General features: G+C 41.6%; 1 protein-coding gene across 1 annotated transcript in view; it reads left to right on the plus strand.

Annotated features, from left to right (window-relative positions):
* The window catches only part of KCNH1 (potassium voltage-gated channel subfamily H member 1), a 535460-nt gene that overhangs the window by 339232 nt on the left and 176389 nt on the right, over window positions 1-19839 (plus strand). The window contains exon 10 of the mRNA XM_073628425.1: window positions 16805-17057. Within this exon, the coding sequence (XP_073484526.1) occupies window positions 16805-17057 (253 nt within the window). The remainder of the gene's footprint in view (window positions 1-16804; window positions 17058-19839) is intronic.

Here is a 19839-nt window from a genome sequence, read left to right on the forward strand (position 1 = left end):
CCATTGATTGAAAATTGGGACTATTGCGGTACTCGATAATGAAATTACAGTTACAAAATTCTAAAAAAATACATAACTTTTAATAATTGAAAGTATCAAATTACAACACAAGATAATTACATACAATCATAAAAACAAATACCACACTGAATACAGCGAGGAAAACCCGCAGGGTTTTTACAGGGAATGTGTGTGGAGTTCCCTTCCCCCCCTCCCTCCCCCCCCTCCCTTCCCCTCCCCCTTTTGCCCCCCTCCCCTTCTCCTCTCCCTTGCCCTTCTTCCCCCTCCCCTCCCTACTCTTTTCCGCCCTACCGCCTTATTCCCCATATCCCTTATCCTTTCCTCCCCCCTTTCCCCCCCTCTCCTTGCCCGTGTCCTCCCTGTCCCCCCCCTTCCCCCCCCCCCTTTTTTTTCTCCTCTTTCCCCCCTCTTCCTCTCCCTCCTTCCTTTTCTCCCGTTTCCTTCCTCCCCTTTCCTCCCCCCTTCCCTCCTTCCCTCCCCTTTCCTCCCCCCTTCCCTCCTTCCTTCCCCTTTCCTCCCCCTTTCCCTCCTTCCCTCCCCTTCCCCCCCCCTCCCTGTCTCACGCCAACATCCCGGATTCACATGTCTTCCTTCCCCCTGTATTCCTCACCACGTTGTCAATCTTCCATTTACTACATTATCATTATCATTTTTATTATTTCTTACCAAACTAGAGTCCGTTCATAGATCCCCCTTGTCCGCCACGGGGGGAATTGTGTTGGGTCCCGCTGTCCCATTGTTTCCGCTCGAGCGGGTGAGCTTGTCCTCGGTTTTACTTTTTATGCACTGTGATTTGTGATTATATTTGTGATTAATTATGTCTGCTGCATTGATTATGTATGTAACCACATATGTATGTATTCAGCTAAGTTATTCTAAATTACCTTATAGATTTGTTTCTCCTGAAGAAGCGGTTCCAGCTGTGAAACCGGTTGAGATAAAAACTCCACACACATTCCCTGTAAAAACCCTGCGTGTTTTCCTCGCTGTATTCAGTGTGGTATTTGTTTTTATGATTGTATGTAATTATCTTGTGTTGTAATTTGATACTTTCAATTATTAAAAGTTATGTATTTTTTTAGAACTTTGTAACTGTAATTTCATTATCGAGTACCGCAATAGTCCCAATTTTCAATCAATGGGGGTGCATATGTGAATAGGCACTAGCAGTAACTGCCGCCACATTTCCACCCTCACATCTCTTTCTATTATGCTAGGAAAGGTTGTTTGTTTGCTTCTGCAAGGATGACCTAAAAATTGCAGAAAAGATAGAATAAACTTCAGATAATGAAAGGAACACATTTGCGCACGCACTCTCGCTTTTCTTGAAATATTAATTCGTAATGAAAGCAGCCGATCCTCTAAAGACTTTGCATTTCTCGAAATGTAGCTTTCCCTCCAGCCTGTGCCATTAGCATCATGCTGCCTCTGCATTCTATCACAGCTCAGGTGCATTTGAATAAACCACTTAATGTATCACATTGCTGCTCGTGCTGTGTGAAGCATAAAGGTTGTAGGTGCGTGTATACTCCAGGCTGTCATAGCAGTGACTTGAATAATGAGATTGTTTCTTGGATGGGAGGTAATGTGCAAACCGACTTCAGGTTTCTTGTATCTTTTCATTCCTTCGCTTATGGAAATTTATTTTTAACAAAGGATCCGTCCCACCCCTTCCCGGAATCCAACATTTTATTCACTAAAGGCTAATACGTGAGACAGTCAATAATATCTACTCCCCAGGGAGGGCCGTATTATTGATTGCCCCTCTGATAACCACATTACCCATAGCCCATTGGATAAGTGTGTTACACAAAGCGGCTGTGGGAATATGCCATGCTATCTGTGACTCCTAATGGATAAATAATTAATTAGGAGAGTGACTTCCTCTAAAATGAAATACTCTTAGAAGAACCTGACTATTATTTTCCACACTTAGTATTTTCGTCATGCATTTTTTTTTTTTTTTACATAGCAATTAGTAAAAATGATTGGTTTCACTCAATTACCTAGCATCTTCCCCAGTGCTTTACAGGGACCATTAAACCCTTCACAGCAGTGTCTGCGGGAGCTTAGTCTAATGTTCGCACTACAAGCATACGAACACCAGGACAACTTCTAATATATTTTAGGGTTTTGGGAGTCAAACACATTACCCACGTGAGGCAAGAGTGTCTTGTGACTCCACGGTTTCCAAATGTCTTTCATGTCCTTTACATCAAAGTGGAATTCAAGCTTACATCTAACTAGCCTTAAAACTGTCGGCGCCCCCTCCTCCCCCCTGCAGCTGCCACTGGCTGACGGGAAGCAGGACCACGTGACCAAGCTGGAGTGGGCTAAAAATAACTGGGTACACAGGTTAGTCAGCATAGGTGTTAGGAGACATTTTTAAGACTGCCTGCGCCGGTGTTTTGCTTGCTGCAACCACTTGCCGACCATATAACACAGATATATGGCGGCAAGGCGGCTCCGCTGGGCCAGATCACGTACTAGGTAAGGGGCGCCCATGTGCGCCTCTGGTGACCCGGCCGTCCTGTGATTAAACACAGCACATGTTGATCAGCACCCAATGGATTACCGCCGGCACCTGGAGATCATTTTAAATTTACACAGGACAGAGCCCTGCCTATGTAGACCAGGCAGAGCTCTGTCCTGTTTACCAAAAAGGAAGAAGGAACCCACTATGGGACTTTAAGGGCAGTAGATAGAGCGTAACCAAAGTATATAAAAAAGTATAAGCTCTATCCTGTCAGCAGGAACATGTCAAAATTTTCAGTTAGTGTCCGAATGTCTGCCGCAATATCGCAGTCCCGCTATAATTCGCTGATCAACGCCATTCCTAGTAGAAAAAAAAAAAAAATCTATAAATTCCAGTATATATCCCACAGTTTGTAGATGCTATAACTTTTGTGGAAGCCAATCAATATACGCTTATTAGGAATTTTTTGGGGAAATATAAAATAACCATCAATTGCCCTCGGTCTGGAGCTCCATGCAAGATTTCCCCTCATGGGGTAAGGATGATCATGGGAAAATTGAGGGATCAGCCCAGAACTACAGAGGAGGAGCTTGTGAATGATCTCAAGGCAGCTGGGACCACAGTCACCAAACAAACCACTATTAACACAATGCACTGCCATTGATTGAAATCCTGCAGCCCCCGCAAGGTCACCCTCCTCGAGAAGGCACATGTACAAGCCTGTCTGAAGTTTCCCAATGAACATCTAAATGGTTCAGAGAAGGATTGGGAGAAAGTGCTGTGGTCAGATGAGACCAAAATTGAGCTCTGTGGCATTAACTTGACTCTCCGCGTTTGAAGGAAGAAAAATGCTGACTATGACCCTAAGAACACCATCCCTACAGTCAAGCATGGAGGTGGAAACATTGTGCTTTGGGTTTCTCTGCTAAAGGTACAGACCGACTTTGCCGCACTGAAGGGCCAATAGACGAGGACATGTATTGTAAAATTTTGGATGAGAATCTTCTTCCCTCAGCCAGAACACTGAAAATGGGTCGTGGATGGGTCTTACAGCATGACAATGACCCAACAGATACCGCCAAGGCAACAAAGGAGTGGCTCAAGAAGAAGCACATTAAGATCATGGAGGGGCCTAGCCAGTCTCCAGATCTTAATCCTGTAGAAAATTTATGGAGGGAGCTGAAACTTCGAGTTGCCAAGAGAAACCCAAGCAACCTTAAGGATTTAGAGAAGATCTGAAAAGAAGAGTGGACCAAAATCCCTCCTGAGATCTGTGAAAACCTGGTAACCAACTACAAGAAACGTCTGACCTCTGTGCTTGCCAACAAGGGTTTCTCCACCAAGTACTAAGTCATGTTTTGCTTGCAGTTACTTATTGAACTGCCACTCATCTGATAACATTTGTATTATGTGTTTTTTCTGGATTTTTGGTTGATATTGTGTTGTTCTTATTTAAAATACACCTGTGATCAAAATTAAAGACCCTTCATTTCTTTGTAATTGGACAAACTTACAAAATCTGCAGGAGATCAAATAATTATTTTCCTCACTGCAGGTGTTGAGAGATTAGAACGCTTGTCAGGTTTTTATTAATACCTGTGTCCCCATTAGAAAGATTAACCCTCTCTATTTGTCCCAACTATAAGGTTACTTTCACATTGGGACTGGGCCGCTGTTATAGCGGCGCTTTTCAGCCACTAGCGGGGCACTTTTAACCGCCACTAGCGGCAGAAGAAAGGGTTAAAAGTGCCCGTGTTGCGGCACTGCCGAATCGTTTTGCAGGCGCTTCGGAAGCACTGCCCATTCATTTCAATGGGCAGGGCATTTTGGGAGCGGTGTATACAGCGCTCCCGCACCACCCAAAAGATGCAGGACTTTTTTTTCCCTTTCACACTGGCGAGGCTTGAGAGGCGCTTTGTAGACACTTTACAGGCGCTATTTTTAGCGCTAAAACGCCTGAAAAGTGCCCCAGTGTGAAAGTACCCTTAATCCCAACTTTTGGGTTGTAACCAAAACAATAAAGAGGAAATCTTGCAATGGGGGGCACTAGTTCTGATGACAACTGGAGATTTCCTTCACTTTGAAGGGGTTTTCTAATCTACTGTTGTGGCTATGGGCAAGGAAGCAAGGGGAAATCTCCATATCAGGACAAAGATGGCAAAAAAAAAAAAAAGCTGACAGGTGTTATAATCCTTCCTTACTCCATGGAAAAGGAAACTCCTAAGACCTTACCAGCAATAAAGTGAATGTTAAAGGGGACCTGCAGTCATCATTTTCATCTTTCCATCTATTAAATCTTCTGCCCTTGTTGTTTTAACTTTGGATAATAAAACATTTTTTTTCTGCCAGTAAATACCTTATACAGCCCACTTCCTGTTTCTTGTCTGGTAAAAAGCCTAGGCTTATGACATAATGCACAGCTCTATTTCTCACTCTCGTGAGATTTTTCCAGGAAGGGAGGGGGATGAGTCATAAGAGGGTCAATGAGAGCTGCAGAGCTGGAGGTGTGCCTCTATGTGTCTGTGTAAATCCAGGAAGTGAACAGGCAGCAGCTTCAGCTGCCCACAGTTAAAATGGAAGCAGCCAGACTCAGTGGAGGGAGATTTCTGCAGCATATAGTATAGTATATATAAAATAATATGCAAAGTGGTTGGAGGGAAGCTTCAGAATGGCAAAGATGTTTTTGTTACAAATTATGTGAGCAGACTGCAGTTCTTCTTTTTAGCGGTTGTATACCCGCACATCTAAAGAAAAAAAAAAAGAAAAAAAAACCCTGCAAGCCAAAGGCATAATGAGCTAGTATACACTTTGAAGAGCGATCTGTGGTGGATAGCCCTTCAAAGGGTGTGTAACAAGTGATGCGACAAGACAGGGAGATCCTTAGTGTTACAAATAGTATTCAATATTTGAGTATAAATGTAGGGTTTGGACTTGGGATTATAGGGGTGCTCTCAGGGCTGGGCTCAGCCCTTCCTCCTCTGAGCTGGCTGCTCAGCTGTCAGCTAATTGCCAGATCCCAACTCTCTCTACAGTTACTCAGCTGTTGATGATCCCGCTCGTCAGTCCTGCCTACTTAAGCCATCCAGTCCAGAGGAGCTCTGCCTTCGCCTTGGTTAACATCACAGAAACATTCTGCGATCCTGTTCAAGACTTGCTTTGCTGACATCCTTTCTGGCTCCAGATCCTGTTTGCTGTTCCACTTCGCTGATCTCTGGCTTCCTGACTATCCGTTCCGGTTACCAAACTTTGGCTATGTTTTGACTACATTTGTTCCCTTTACTTTTATTATGAAACAAGTGTGATTTAACTGTACTTCTGTCTCAGCTTGATTTCATGGTTTCTGACAGGTCCCCAACACAATGTAGAAAACAGTTTTGTTTATAGTATAAAAATATTTTATTAAATAGAAAAACATCAGACAAAATAATCATGGCTGCATAAAACACAGAGTATTCAAATAGTAAATACTGGCCAGAGTATCCATATGTCTGTGGCACTTACTGGTAGCAATCCCTACATGTTTCGCCAAATGGAGGACATATGGATACTCTGCCCAGTATTTACTATTTGGATACTCTGTGTTTTTATGCACCCATGATTGTTTTGTCTGATGTTTTTCTGTGTAATAAAACATTTATACTATAAACAAAACTGTTTTCTATATTGTGTTGGGCACCGCTATAATCCCAAGTATAATCCCAAGTATAAACCCTACATTGAGGCGATTCAGTTCGCAACTGCAGCGCTATACAAATCATTCATTCATTCATTAAAATAAGGGATGAGGTGTTGGATCTTTTGAGGTCACTCAATCTACACCCTATCACAAAGTATTCAATAATTGTGACCAAATCTGTGCTGTGATAAGAAAATTTGAAACTGTAAAAATAAGGCTGGTAACACAGAGAGTAGTATATATATATATATATATATATATATATATATATATATATATATATCTCCTAAATTAAAAATAATCAAAAATGTAAAAAAATCATAAAACTGAATAAGTATGAGATAAAATAGTGCAAAGTTCATAAACGTGAAAGAAAAAAGTGTACAAATGATTTTCAAGATGATCAGATTATTAGCATGACTGGAACGATTTCTTTTTGTTACCATTGAATACACTAAGGACTTTTTTCTTTCACATTTATGAACTTTGTTTTATCTCATATTTATTCAGTTTTATGGTTTCATAAGATTGCACTTTATATGTTCATGTTATATATTGGCGCTGCACTATTGTTTTAAATAGTATTTATGACTTTTGGCCCTGTTCACACCAGAACGCGGTGTGGGAAATCCGCGTTCCGTGCACGTTTCACACTCTGTGTTCAAAACTCACTACAGTTGCGATCTGCAGCGGGTGTCAGTGTTAAGGACATCCCAAACGCAGGTCGCAAACGCTGTGCGGAAGTACAATGCATTGCACTACTTTTTTCAGCGGTCCAGTGCAATTCAGTCCATTCAAAATGAAGGGGCTTAAATCGTAGCACACATGAATCGCACAAGAGCATGCATTTCTGTGCAATTCCCGGTCTGTACCTCCCCTTATTTTGTTTTATAATGCCTGTTTAGACATTTGCAATGTTCACATGAAAAGTGGAAAGTTTTGTTCATTGAGATAGCAATGTGCCTAGCTCTGTACTGTTGTCCATGGTAAAGTATCTCACAAAAGTGAGAAATGACACTTTGCTACAATGTAAAGTAGTGAGTGTACATCTTGTATAACAGTGTAAATTTGCTGTCCCCTCAAAATAACTCAACACACAGCCATTAATGTCTAAACCGCTGGCAACATAAGTGAGTACACCCCTAAGTGAAAATGTCCAAATTGGGCCCAAAGTGTCAATATTTTGTGTGGCCACCATTATTTTCCAGCACTGCCTTAACCCTCTTGGGCATGGAGTTCACCAGAGCTTCACAGTTTGCCACTGGAGTCCTCTTCCACTCCTCCATGACGACATCACAGAGCTGGTGGATGTTAGAGACTTTGCGTTCCTCCACCTTTTGTTTGGGGATGCCCCACAAATGCGCAATAGGGTTTAGGTCTGGAGACATGCTTGGCCAGTTCATCACCTTTACCCTCAGATTCTTCAGCAAGACAGTGGTCATCTTGGAGGTGTGTTTTGGGGTCGTTATCATGTTGGAATACTGCCCTGCGGCCCACTCTCCAAAGGTAGGGGATCATGTTCTGCTTTAGTATGTCAGTACATGTTGGCATTCATGGTTCCCTCAATGGACTGTAGCTCCCCAGTTCCGGCAGCACTCATGCAGCCCCAGACCATCATGCTTGACTGTAGGCAAGACACACTTGTCTTTGTACTCCTCACTGGTTGCCGCCACATACCCTTGACACCATCTGAACCAAATACGCTTATCTTGGTCTCATCAGACCACAGGACATGGTTCCCATTATTCATGTTCTTAGTCTGCTTGTCTTCAGCAAACTGTTTGCAGGCTTTCTTGTGCATCATCTTTAGAAGAGGCTTCCTTCTGGGATGACAGCCATGCAGACCAATTTGATACAGTGTGCAGCGTATGGTCTGAGTACTGACAGGCTGACCCCCCACCCCTTCAACCTCTGCAGCAATGCTGGCAGCACTCATACATCTATTCTCCAAAGACAAAATCTGGATATGACACTGAGCATGTCCACTCAACTTCTTTGGTCGACCATGGCAAGGCCTGTTCTGAGTGGAACCTGTCCTGTTAAACCGCTGTATGGTCTTGACCACCGTGCTGCAACTCAGTTTCAGGGTCTTGGCAATCTTCTTATAGCCTAGGCCATCTTTATGTAGAGCAACAATTCTTTTTTTCAGTTCCTCAGAGAGTTCTTTGCCATGAGGTGTCGTGTTGAACTTCAAGTGACCAGTATGAGAGAGTGAGAGCGATAACACCAAATTTAACACACCTGCTCCCCATTCACACCTGAGACCTTGTAACACTAATGAGTCACATGACACCGGGGAGGGAAAATGGCTAATTGGGCCCAATTTGGACATTTTCACTTAGGGATGTACTCACTTTTGTTGCCAGCGGTTTAGACATTAATGGCTGTGTGTTGAGTTATTTTGAGGGGACAGCAAATTTACGCTGTTATACAAGCTGTACACTCACTACTTTACATTGTAGCAAAGTGTCATTTCTTCAGTGTTGTCACATGAAAAGGTATAATTAAATATTTACAAAAATGTGAGGGGTGTACTCACTTTTGTGAGATACTGTATAAGTAATAAAATGGTTTGAAAGGGAAAAACAGGTTTCATTACAGTATAAAGGACGCTTTGTGTTCAATGCTGAATCAAAGAAAAGCTGTAATCACCCCTAGAGAAGTGTCTGGCAGCTCTGACATACTGTACATGTACTACCTTCTCAGACGGCACAAGATTATCTGAATGATGTTCAGAATGCGCTGAAATTACAGATGTCAGACCGTGAACAGGTAATAGCTGTAAAGTGAATCAGTGGTTAAAAATAATGAATCTATTATTTACTGCATAGAGACGCTCGCTCTGGTTTCTCATAGTTCAATTCTGTGCAGAGCTCCCTATAAGCCCTAAATAATGGGATGCTATCATAGATAAACAGTTACCAGTTTGCGGGTCATACAGTTGGCCCTTCACAGACCAGATAGTAGTTTGTTTATCAGAATGCTCCAGAATTTTAGTTGCTTTGCAGGGATTCCAACTTGATGTTCAGACACTTGGAGGGGCATTCCCTGTGGAGCATAGGCGTGCGCACAGGGTGTGCCAGGCGTGCGCACCCTAATCACCCCGTGCACATTAGTGTTATCGCTCTGTGTAGCAGCAGAAACAGGGGAAATATCTCCCTTTTACCGGCTCTGCCATAAGAAAAGTGTTTATGCTCTTCTCTTTCACTGTGGCGGCAGGGAGATCAATGTGCCGGGGTCATATATATGTAGACACCTGCACACGCATGTGTGTTTGAGCTTAAGGGTGCACACCCTAATGCAATAGGCTGTGCACACCTATGCTGTGGAGTGATGGATTTAGCCACTGGTTCTCTTTAAAGTGGCTAGGGTAATGGTATTTGAGCATTCACGTTTTTAACAAACAGAAATACAACCCCTGGCAAAAATGATGGAATCACCAGTCCCTGAGGATGTTCCTTCAGTTGTTTATTGTTGTAGAAAAAAAGCAGATCACAGACATGGCCAAAAACTAAAGGCATTTCAAATGGCAACTTTCTGGTTTTAAGAAACACTAAAAGAAATCAAGAAAAATAATTGTGGTGGCCAGTAACAGTTAGATTTATAGAACAAGCACAGGGAATAAATTATGGAATCACTCAACTCTGAGGAAAAAAATATGGAATCATGAAAAACAAACAAACAAAATAACACTCCAACACATCACTAGTACTTTGTTACACCACCTCTGGCTTTTATAACTGCTTGCAGTCTCTGAGGCATTGACTTAATGAGTGATAAACAGTACTCTTCATCAATCTGGCTCCAGCCTTCTCTGATTGCTGTTACCAAATCATCTTTGCAGGTTGGAGCCTTGTCATGGACCATTTTCTTTAACTTCCACCACAGATTTTCAATTGGATTGAGATCCGGACTGTTTGCAGGCCATGACATTGACCTTATGTGTCTTTCTTCAAGGAATTTTTTCACAGTTTTTGCTCTATGGCAAGATGCATTATCATCTTGATAAATGATTTCATCATCCCCAAACATCCTTTCAATAGATGGGATACGAAAAGTGTCCAAAATTTCAATGTAAACCTGTGCATTTATTGAAGATTTAATGACAGCCATCTCCCCAGTGCCTTTACCTGACATGCAGCCCCATCATAATTGACTGTGGAAATTTGCATGTTTTCTTCAGACAGTCGTCTGCATAAATCTCATTGGAACGGCACCAAACAAAAGTTCCAGCATCATCACCTTGCCCAATGCAGATTGGAGATTCATCACTGAATATGACTTTCATCCAATCATCCACAGTCCACGATTGCCTTTCCTTAGCCCATTGTAACCTTGTTTTTTTGTGTTTGGGTGTTAGAGATGGCTTTCTTTTAGCTTTTCTCTATGTAAATCCCATTTCCTTTAGGCGGTTTCTTACAGTTCGGTCACAGATGTTGACTCCAGTTTCCTCCCATTTGTTCCTCATTTGTTTTGTTGTACATTTTCTGTTTTCAAGGCATATTGCTTTAAGTTTTCTGTCTTGACGCTTTGATGTCTTCCTTGGTCTACCAATATGCTTGCCTTTAACCACATTCCCATGTTGTTTGTATTTGGTCCATGTTTTAGACACAGCCGACTGTGAACAACCAACATCTTGTGCAACACTGCGTGATGATTTACCCTCTTTACCTACATACTAACAAGCAGATTTAATCTGATGCAGGTGTTAGTGTTTGTAATGAAAATTTACAGGGTGATTCCATAATTTTTTCCTCAGAATTGAGTGATTCCATAATTTATTCCCTGTGCTTGTTCTATAAATCTAACTGTTACTGGCCACCACAATTATTTTTCTTGATTTCTTTTAGTGTTTCTTAAAGCCAGAAAGTTGCCATTTGAAATGCCTTTAGTTTTTGGCCATGTCTGTGATCTTCTTTTTTTCTACAACAATAAACAACTGAAGGAACATCCTCAGGGACTGGTGATTACATAATTTTTGCCAGGGGTTGTATGCTTCCTAACAAGCCCCCATTGACCCCTGTAGCAGTGGGCACTGTGGAGCAATTCAACCTCAAAGTTCCCAACAGAAGCAATAATGGCGGTGAAGTCAATCTCTCAGTAGCTCAGCTCACCCTGCTTCTTAGCAAAACTTCACCTGTCTAATCTCTAATGTGTGTGAACACAGAGCAGGTGCTTTGGCTAAGGAAGGGGAGGAGGGTGAGCTGAGCTGCCGAGAGAACCAACAAATTTAGTGCTTCTGCTGAGGATTAATTGTTCCACAGTACCAACCACTATAGAGGTCAGTGAGGGCTTTAAACACTTGACCTCCAGAAGTCTTTACAACCTTCATGACCAGCAAATTATTTTGCTATTCAGCACTGTGCTAATTTAACTGACAATTGCACAGTCATGTAACACTGTACCCAAACTAAATTTTTATAACTTTTTTCGCACAAATAGAGCTTACTTTTGGTGGTATTTAATCACCTTTGGGTTTTTTATTTTTCATTATATAAATGAAAAGATACTGACAATTTTGAAAGAAATAAGTATTTTCTACTTTCTGTTATTAAACATATCCAATAAAATTTCTTCATAAATGTAGGCCAAAATTTATTCTGCTACATGGTTTTTGGTAAAAACCCAAGTGTATATTGCATTTTTTGTGTGAAAGTTATAGTGTCTACAAACTATGGTGTATATATATATATATATATATATATATATATATATATATATATATATATATATATATATTGGAATTTACGCAGCTATAGAACTGGAATTTAACCATTTCCCTACCCGCCCATAGACACATGACGTCCGCAGGAACACTCTGTCCCTCCGGGTGGGCGTCAGATGATGTCCTTGGCGTCCCGGTGGCATAGGGGGCGTCACATGGGAGCCGATGCGATTGTCCGGCGGCCGCGATGTCTGCCCGGCACCCACGATTTCTGGTGACAGAACAGGAACGTGGATGTGTGTGTGTAAACACACACACATCCACGTCCTGTCAGCGGAGAGGAGACAGATCGTGTGTTCCTAGTATATAGAACAGAAAGAAGAAGCTCTATTTGTGGGGAAAAAATGATAAAAATCTCATTTGGGTACAGCATTGCATGGCCACGCAATTGGCAGTCAAAATGTTACAGCGCTGAAAGCTGATAATTGGCCTGGGCAGAAAGGGGGTGAAAATGCCCGGTATTGAAGTGGTTAACATCGATACTGTAATGGTGGTGATCAGCGACTTATAGTGTGTATGTGATAGGGTGACAGACAATCTGGTGCTAACAGACACTGGCTGGGAGGGTCAATAACTGACACTGATGGTCCTAGTGACACTAATACAGTGATCAGTGATAATACTGTTCACCGACACTGTACTAATGACACTGACTGGGAAGGGGTTAACATCTAGGGGCAAACATTGGGTTAAAGTAATTGTAAAGTCTTGTTTAAAAAAAAATAACAAACATGTTATACTTACCTACTCTGTGCAGTTGGTTTTGCACAGGGCAGCCTGAATGCTCCTCTTCTCGGTTCCCTCTTTGCTGCTCCTGGCCCCTCCCTCCTATTAAGTGCCCCCACAGCAAGCAGCTTGCTATGGGGGCAGCTGAGCCAAGATGCAGCTCTGTGTGTCCATTCAAACAGGGAGCTGCCGTTTGGCCCTGCCCCCTCTTTCTCCTGATTGGCTAACTGACTTTGACAGCCACATGAGCCAATGGCGCCGCTGCTGTCTCTCAGCCAATCAAGAGGGAGAGTCAGGAATGGCTGAGGGACTCGTGGACATCGCTGGACAGAGATGGGGCTCAGGTAAGTATTAGGGGGTGCTGGGGAGGCTGCTACACACAGAAGGCTTTTTATCTTCATGATGGAATGCATAAAGATAAAAACCTTCTGCCTTTACAACTCCTTTGACTGTGTGCCTAACAAGTGTAATGTGTGCTGCTTTTACTTACTAATCTGGCTGTTTTTTTCTCCCTGCTCATTAGGGAGAAGACACAATCAGATCGCTGTTCCTATGCACACAGAGTTCTGTGTGTTTGTAAACACAGGACTCTGTGTATGATTGGACACAGCCGATCAGCAGGTTTCAGTCAAAGTCATTTGCTGAAATCTGCTGCCAAACTCATCCTACGTCCAATCACAACACGGGTCAGCAGGGAGCACACAAACTTTGAAGGGGGACATCGCATACGTGTATGTGATTGTGCCCGCACCTTCCCCTCACTGGAGGTATATTTACTGTGAGTGGTCAGCAGGTGGTCAATAGTTTCAATAACAGATATCGCCAACAGTTCCAGCTGCTGGTGAAATTCCTTTACAAACAAATAGCATTTTAGCATTTATTGTAAGTGGACAGCCCCTTTAATCTATAAGTAAATATAGTCTATTTCTCCCCAACACAGCACACCTTGTTCAGCTTTGTATAGCTAAATAATAAGCAGCTTATTCTCTGTCATTATTCGGACTATAAAAGCTTAAAAAGAAATGATAGCTGTAATTACAGCATGCCAAACAGTAAGAGAACATAATACATAATGTTTATTACTTGCTGCCCATGTCTAAGGCCAAAGGCAGTTTGTTGATGAGAAAACTTTTTTCCCCGAACTGAACGAACAACAAAACTTCCCATAACCTGAAAGCTGGGGGGGTCATCACAGAACAATGTCCTTCTGTAACATTTACTTTGTTTTCTTTGTAACTATACTAAAATCCAAAAAATACCTGATTTGAAGATGGCTGTTTCTGAAAATTGTGGTTTTAATTAGGAGAAGAGTATTTGGTATATTTTTGGGATGGGGGATAACATGTTTTTTTTGTTCCCATCCTCTTGAAATATCAAGCTGGCATATGGACTGGTATCTGTATAGCAGGTAGCATGTGGATGAAATCAAAATTACTTATATGGTGCAGTCCGTCAACAGAAGTAACACAGCAATGGCCCCATAACAGTTTTATTACCCGGTGATCCAGCCAGTAAGTCTGGTATTTTTTATAGATCCAGAAAAATATGTTTTGCATGGGGCAATTCATACATTTTCGAGAGAACCATCCCTGACCCGAAACCTGAAATATTTTGAAAATTGGGACTTTAAGTGTACCTCCGAAGGTGTAACATAAATAAAGAAATGTAAATACATAAAATATACCACTTAATTTTGATATATAGAGAACATATCTGTCAAAAGATATCTTAAAAACAAACATTCAAGATGTTGCCGTGCAAATGGCCTTGAGATCAGCATAAGGGTCAACGTGTTTCGTGAGGAAACCTCCTTCATCAGGACCTAGGATTTCAATATAACAATGCTGTAACAATACATATAAAAATCCTTGTTATTGTGACATGTTATACAAAATCTCTAACATGCAAGAAATATATTATATAATAAGATGCACTAAAAAACAAATGCACAATTTAGCTGCATAAATAGTTTTGGAGTGAAAGGGGAATACCAATTTTGGAGTGGAAAAGAAGAAAAATAATGAAATACTTAAATGCGATATTAATAATTAATTCAATGAATCACCTTCAAAGAGGCCTGTAGGAAAGTAACTAGTGGCGAAGGCCACCAGGCCCTTGAGGAGAAACCAACACCTGATCATTGCACACCCCAGATACGCAATTTTTGTAAAATATTCCTAAATGTGTATGCCTGTAAATATAGATATAAAGATTATATGAAAAGCCTGAGTGAAAGACAATAACAAGAAAAAAAGGAAAGATGGGGGAAGGAAAAAAGGAGGAAGAAAAAGAAGGAAGGAGGGAGGGAAGGAAAAGGAAAGGTGGGGGGAAGGAGGGGGGAGAGGGGAAAAGAAAAAGACATAAGGGGAGGAATTTCATTCCATATGCACACTGGTCTGATCTCTCCTGCTATTCAGGACTGTTTCAGTACAGCACAGCTGTAAGTTCAAAAGTTTTTGATCTTGCTTACAGCACCCCACCCCTGCTGGCTGCAAGTGGTCTGTGATGGACTTCCTGGCACCCGGGTTGCTCCACTCTTGAGTCAGGAACCAGGTATTATAGCTGAGCATTGCACCCAAGAACTAGACGACACTAGGTTAGGTGCAAACTGGAACTGACTTTATTGTAAATTCACATAGAATATATTTTACACAAAATCGGGTAAGAGCTTGATCACATTATCCTTAACAATGCAAACTGTAAACAGCATTCTAATCATGAGTACATCTAATAAACAGCTTACATAAACATAGACATTATTCAGAATAAACAGTAAGCTAATTAACAACTAGTCACCTAGACAAGCCTAGGTGACTCAAATTAGTGCCCACCCAGACAGTTCGGCACCAGTCCCACAGATATACAAAGTACCTTTTACATGCTGTCTGTCAGGTGTTTGGCTTTCACTGGTGTTATCTGTCCACTACAAAAGTCATCATAAAGCCTCGTACACACGATCGGATTTCAAACAAACTTTTCCGCGGATTTCTGTCCGAAGGGCTTTGGCCGCGAACTTGGTATGCATACACACGGCAGGACTTTTTCAGCCAACTTTCACCAAATCACGTGGTTTTTCAGCTCATTACCACCACCCTTTGGACAACTCCTGTATTGTCTGATCTTTTGCATTGGTTCTGAGCATGCATGTTTGTACTTTGGACTATAGTCCGATGGATTTGTGTACACACGATCGGACTAGCCGACGTAGGACTTTTGTTGCAGGAAAGTTTGTCTGTTCGCACAGCCAACATTTGTCCGATGAGAACCGAAAAAGTTTGTCCGATGGATCGTACACACGGTCGGATGTTGCCTTAAGACAAAACTCATACAATGTTTCAGCAGTCTGAAAAAGTGGAATTAATTTATCTTCATAGATTTCTTAAGGGATATTGTTGATAAATATTTCTGTGTCAGGTGGAGAAGCTTCTCCACCTCAGTCTGCAGGAGGGCCACCATATTTAAACTGACCATTCACTTGTCAGTTCCTGTAATATTAAACCTTTTCATTCACTCCAGAAGGGAAGCTTTATTGTCTTATTCAGAGAATTAATCCAAGCCTCGCTCTCAGCATTCATCACGTTGTTGTCCATCATTAGAGAATGATCTGTTCTCTTCATGGGATCAGAGGCTGAACTGAGCTCATTTCCATGCTCTGACCGGGAGAAAATCCCTGGTCTCCTCCATGGGCCATATTCAGTGGGTAGAAGGCTAGCCCCTAGTCCTTTATTAGTTCATATACAATTTTTTTTTCAAACTTTCTATTGCATAAACGTACATCAAAAGCATGTATACAATTTCAATACAATAATTCCACATCAACTCCTTTTACCTACACCATTCAAAATAACATTAATACAATTCCCACGTTATTAGCTTATTACACCCTCAGAACAACTTCACTTTTTACCTTATTTTACATTCATTTCTTTTTTCCACTAGCAATTCAATTAGATTTATATTTCTTCCTGATCTGAGGTCATTGTCATATACAATATTTAACTGATAAAAATTAAATGAAGTGCTAAAAAATGATAAATGAAGAAACTATATAGAAAACATCATACATTTTCTTTATTTAAGTCATTTTACTGACGACACACAAGCTTTTTGAAACTGACATTTTTCAGTGATGATTCTTTACTACAAGACAATAACACAAATAAATTCTTTATTCATGCAGGTTTTGCAGATTTGTCCTAAAGACATGCGAGCGGATATCTGTGTCCATCTCAACCGCAAAGTGTTTAAGGAGCACCCTGCATTTCGCCTAGCTAGTGATGGGTGCCTGAGGGCGCTGGCCATGGAGTTCCAGACTGTACATTGTGCCCCGGGTGATCTCATCTACCATGCTGGGGAGAGTATAGACACCCTCTGCTTCGTAGTATCTGGCTCCTTGGAGGTCATCCAGGATGATGAAGTTGTTGCTATTTTGGGTAAGTCATGATGGTTTTTGACTGACATATCAGAGAGGGGGAGAGTATTTAAAAAAAAAAGGGTTGTCACAGTTTCTTATTCAAAAATGATGAAGACCCTTGAAACCTTTGCTGCAATGATTGCACTAAAGCGGAAAACTTTTTTATACTATGCAGTTCTTAAACAATACATGGATGCAGAAGTTAATGCATTGCAATGTGTAAGTTGTTAGCTAAATAATATACAGTATAAGAACATACCAAGGGGAGGTTTGTTATTGTCAGTCGCTGCTTTGCCCCAAAACCGAATCTAGGTCATTGCCTTTAGGAGAACATTAACTACTCCTGTTGTATTTCAAATACCGCTTTATGTAGTAACATAACTCCTTAAACCCAGTCTGTCAGGTCAGTATAGTCACCTGCTGACTTGGCCCCATCCACTGGCAGTTTAACTCTTCAATAAGACACAGAAGTTGTATCCAACACAATTTTACTTCAGCCAATTGCTGTACAAAAGATGTTTTTCCAGTCTTTTGAAGTGTAATGCCGCGTACACACGAGCAGACTTTTCGACCAGACTGGTCTGACGGACCGTGTCCGGCGGACAATCCGGTCGTGTGTGGGCTTCATCGGACCTTAAGCGGACTTTTCCAGTCAAAAATCTGATGGACTTTAGATTTGAAACATGCTTCAAATATTTCTGACGGACTCGAGTCCAGCCAAAAAATTCGCTCTTCTGTATGCTAGTCCGACGGACGAAAACCCACGCTAGGGCAGCTATTGGCTACTGGCTATCAACTTCCTTATTTTAGTCCAGTCGTACCTCATCACGTACGAATCCATCGGACTTTGGTGTGATCGTGTGTAGGCAAGTCCGTTCGTTCAAAAGTCCGTTGAAAGTCCGTCAAAAGTCCGTCGGAAAGTCCATCGGACCAGTCCGGTCGAAAAGTCCGCCCGTGTACGCGGCATAAGAAGACAATGACTTTCTTAAAGCCTGTCTCTTCAAAGGGGAGAAGTTGAAAGAGAAGTTTGGGTTTTGTTTTGTTTTTTTAAATCATACTTACCTAGGTGCATGTGGCATCGGTCCGATGCAGCATCTGTCCACTGCTGGCTCTAAGACTGAGAACTAAGCGATCAAACACCACTAGAAATTAGCTGGGTGCCAGGCCAGGCATCTGGGTGGATCCAGACCATATGGTCGTGATCTTTCTCCACCCTGGACCAGCTCTGTGACTTCAGCTGACAAGGGGCTTCTGCCCAGCGTCTGCTGAAAATGGGTCACAGGAGTGCAGAACGGACTGCACTACTGCGATCCACAGGAGTAGAACAGGCAAATGAACACTGGCTGCACTTCTCCTTTAACATATTTTGGCTGAAATAGGAAAACAATATACTTGATATAAGGAATACAGCGTTGTCTATAGAATGCTTTCCTAATGTCTCTCAGTGGGAATAATGTATTGACATGTCATGTCTTCGAACCCACCACAGAAAGACCTCTCTTGCTTAAAACATATCTAACCCAAAAACAAAAATTCAAAAAATTGTATCTTACCAGTCCTTAAATGTTGCGACTGCATTACTTTTTTTCAGGTTTTCTTTTTCTTTATTTTTTACCTGATGATCTGGCCAGCAACTAACTTCTTGTCCTAAAGTGACAACGTTCCCTCACCATACTGTACCTATAGAGAAGCAGCATTGTTACCCTAGGATAGGAAGTATGTTGGAGCTACAGAGCATTTCCTTCTCTTCCTGTCTCCAGGATAAGCGGTGCTCTGTGGTCTTCAGAGATAGCCTGGAACAGTAACTGATAACAATGTAGCACAGCAGACAGCAGAGGAAGTTATCAGCTGAAAAGAATCAACACATTTTTTCACCAACTAACATAAGAGATGCTCCTTGTTAGGGTTTACACCATGTATGTCAGTGCTCCTGCACAACCTCCCTGCAAAGCCATTAGCTATTCCAGTGGGATAACTCCTACATTTTAATTTAAATAATGTTTAATAAATTACTTAAATTGTGACAGCATGAAGCCCTGTCCCTTTCTTACAATGATGATGCAAATGGTGCAAATCTCTACATCACCATAACTTACTGTACTTTTGGTGCAGTTATGACAGTTTCCATATCTGACACCTTGCATGATTTCTGTTGATACAGCTGTATTTAGTTACCTCATTCATTCAGTAGATACGGCTTCATATCTTCGGCTTCTGCATTCTGTAGATACAGCTTTTTACTGTAACTTTACATCCCACATCCCACATTCTATAGGTCCAGATGTATAATAGAAACAGCTGTATACCTTCAAATCTCAAGTGCTGAAACTAGAGCTGTATATCTTCACCTCCCGTAATTTGAAACTAAGCTGTATATCTTTGCTGCTCTCATTCTATATATACAACTGTATGTCTTCACCTCCTGCATCCTGAAACTACAGCTGTATAGCTTTGCCTCCCACATTCTGTAGATACAGCTGTATAGCTTTGCCTCCCGCATTCTGTAGATACAGCTGTATATTTCTGCCTCCCACATTCTGTAGATGCAGCTGTATATTTCTGCCTCCCGCATTCTGTAGATGCAGCTGTATATTTCTGCCTCCCACATTCTGTAGATGTAGCTGTATATCTTCATCTACTGTGATTTGAAATTACAGCTCTATATCTTCATCTCCCGCATTCTATAGATACAGCTGTATATCTTCGCCTCCTGAATTCTGTGCATACTGCAGCTGTATATCACCCTGCATTTTAAACCTAAGCTGTATATCTTCACATCCTCCATTCGGAAACTACACCTG

The sequence above is a fragment of the Aquarana catesbeiana genome, linkage group LG04 (genome assembly GCF_042186555.1).
Source record: "Aquarana catesbeiana isolate 2022-GZ linkage group LG04, ASM4218655v1, whole genome shotgun sequence".
Taxonomy (NCBI): Eukaryota; Metazoa; Chordata; class Amphibia; order Anura; family Ranidae; genus Aquarana; species Aquarana catesbeiana.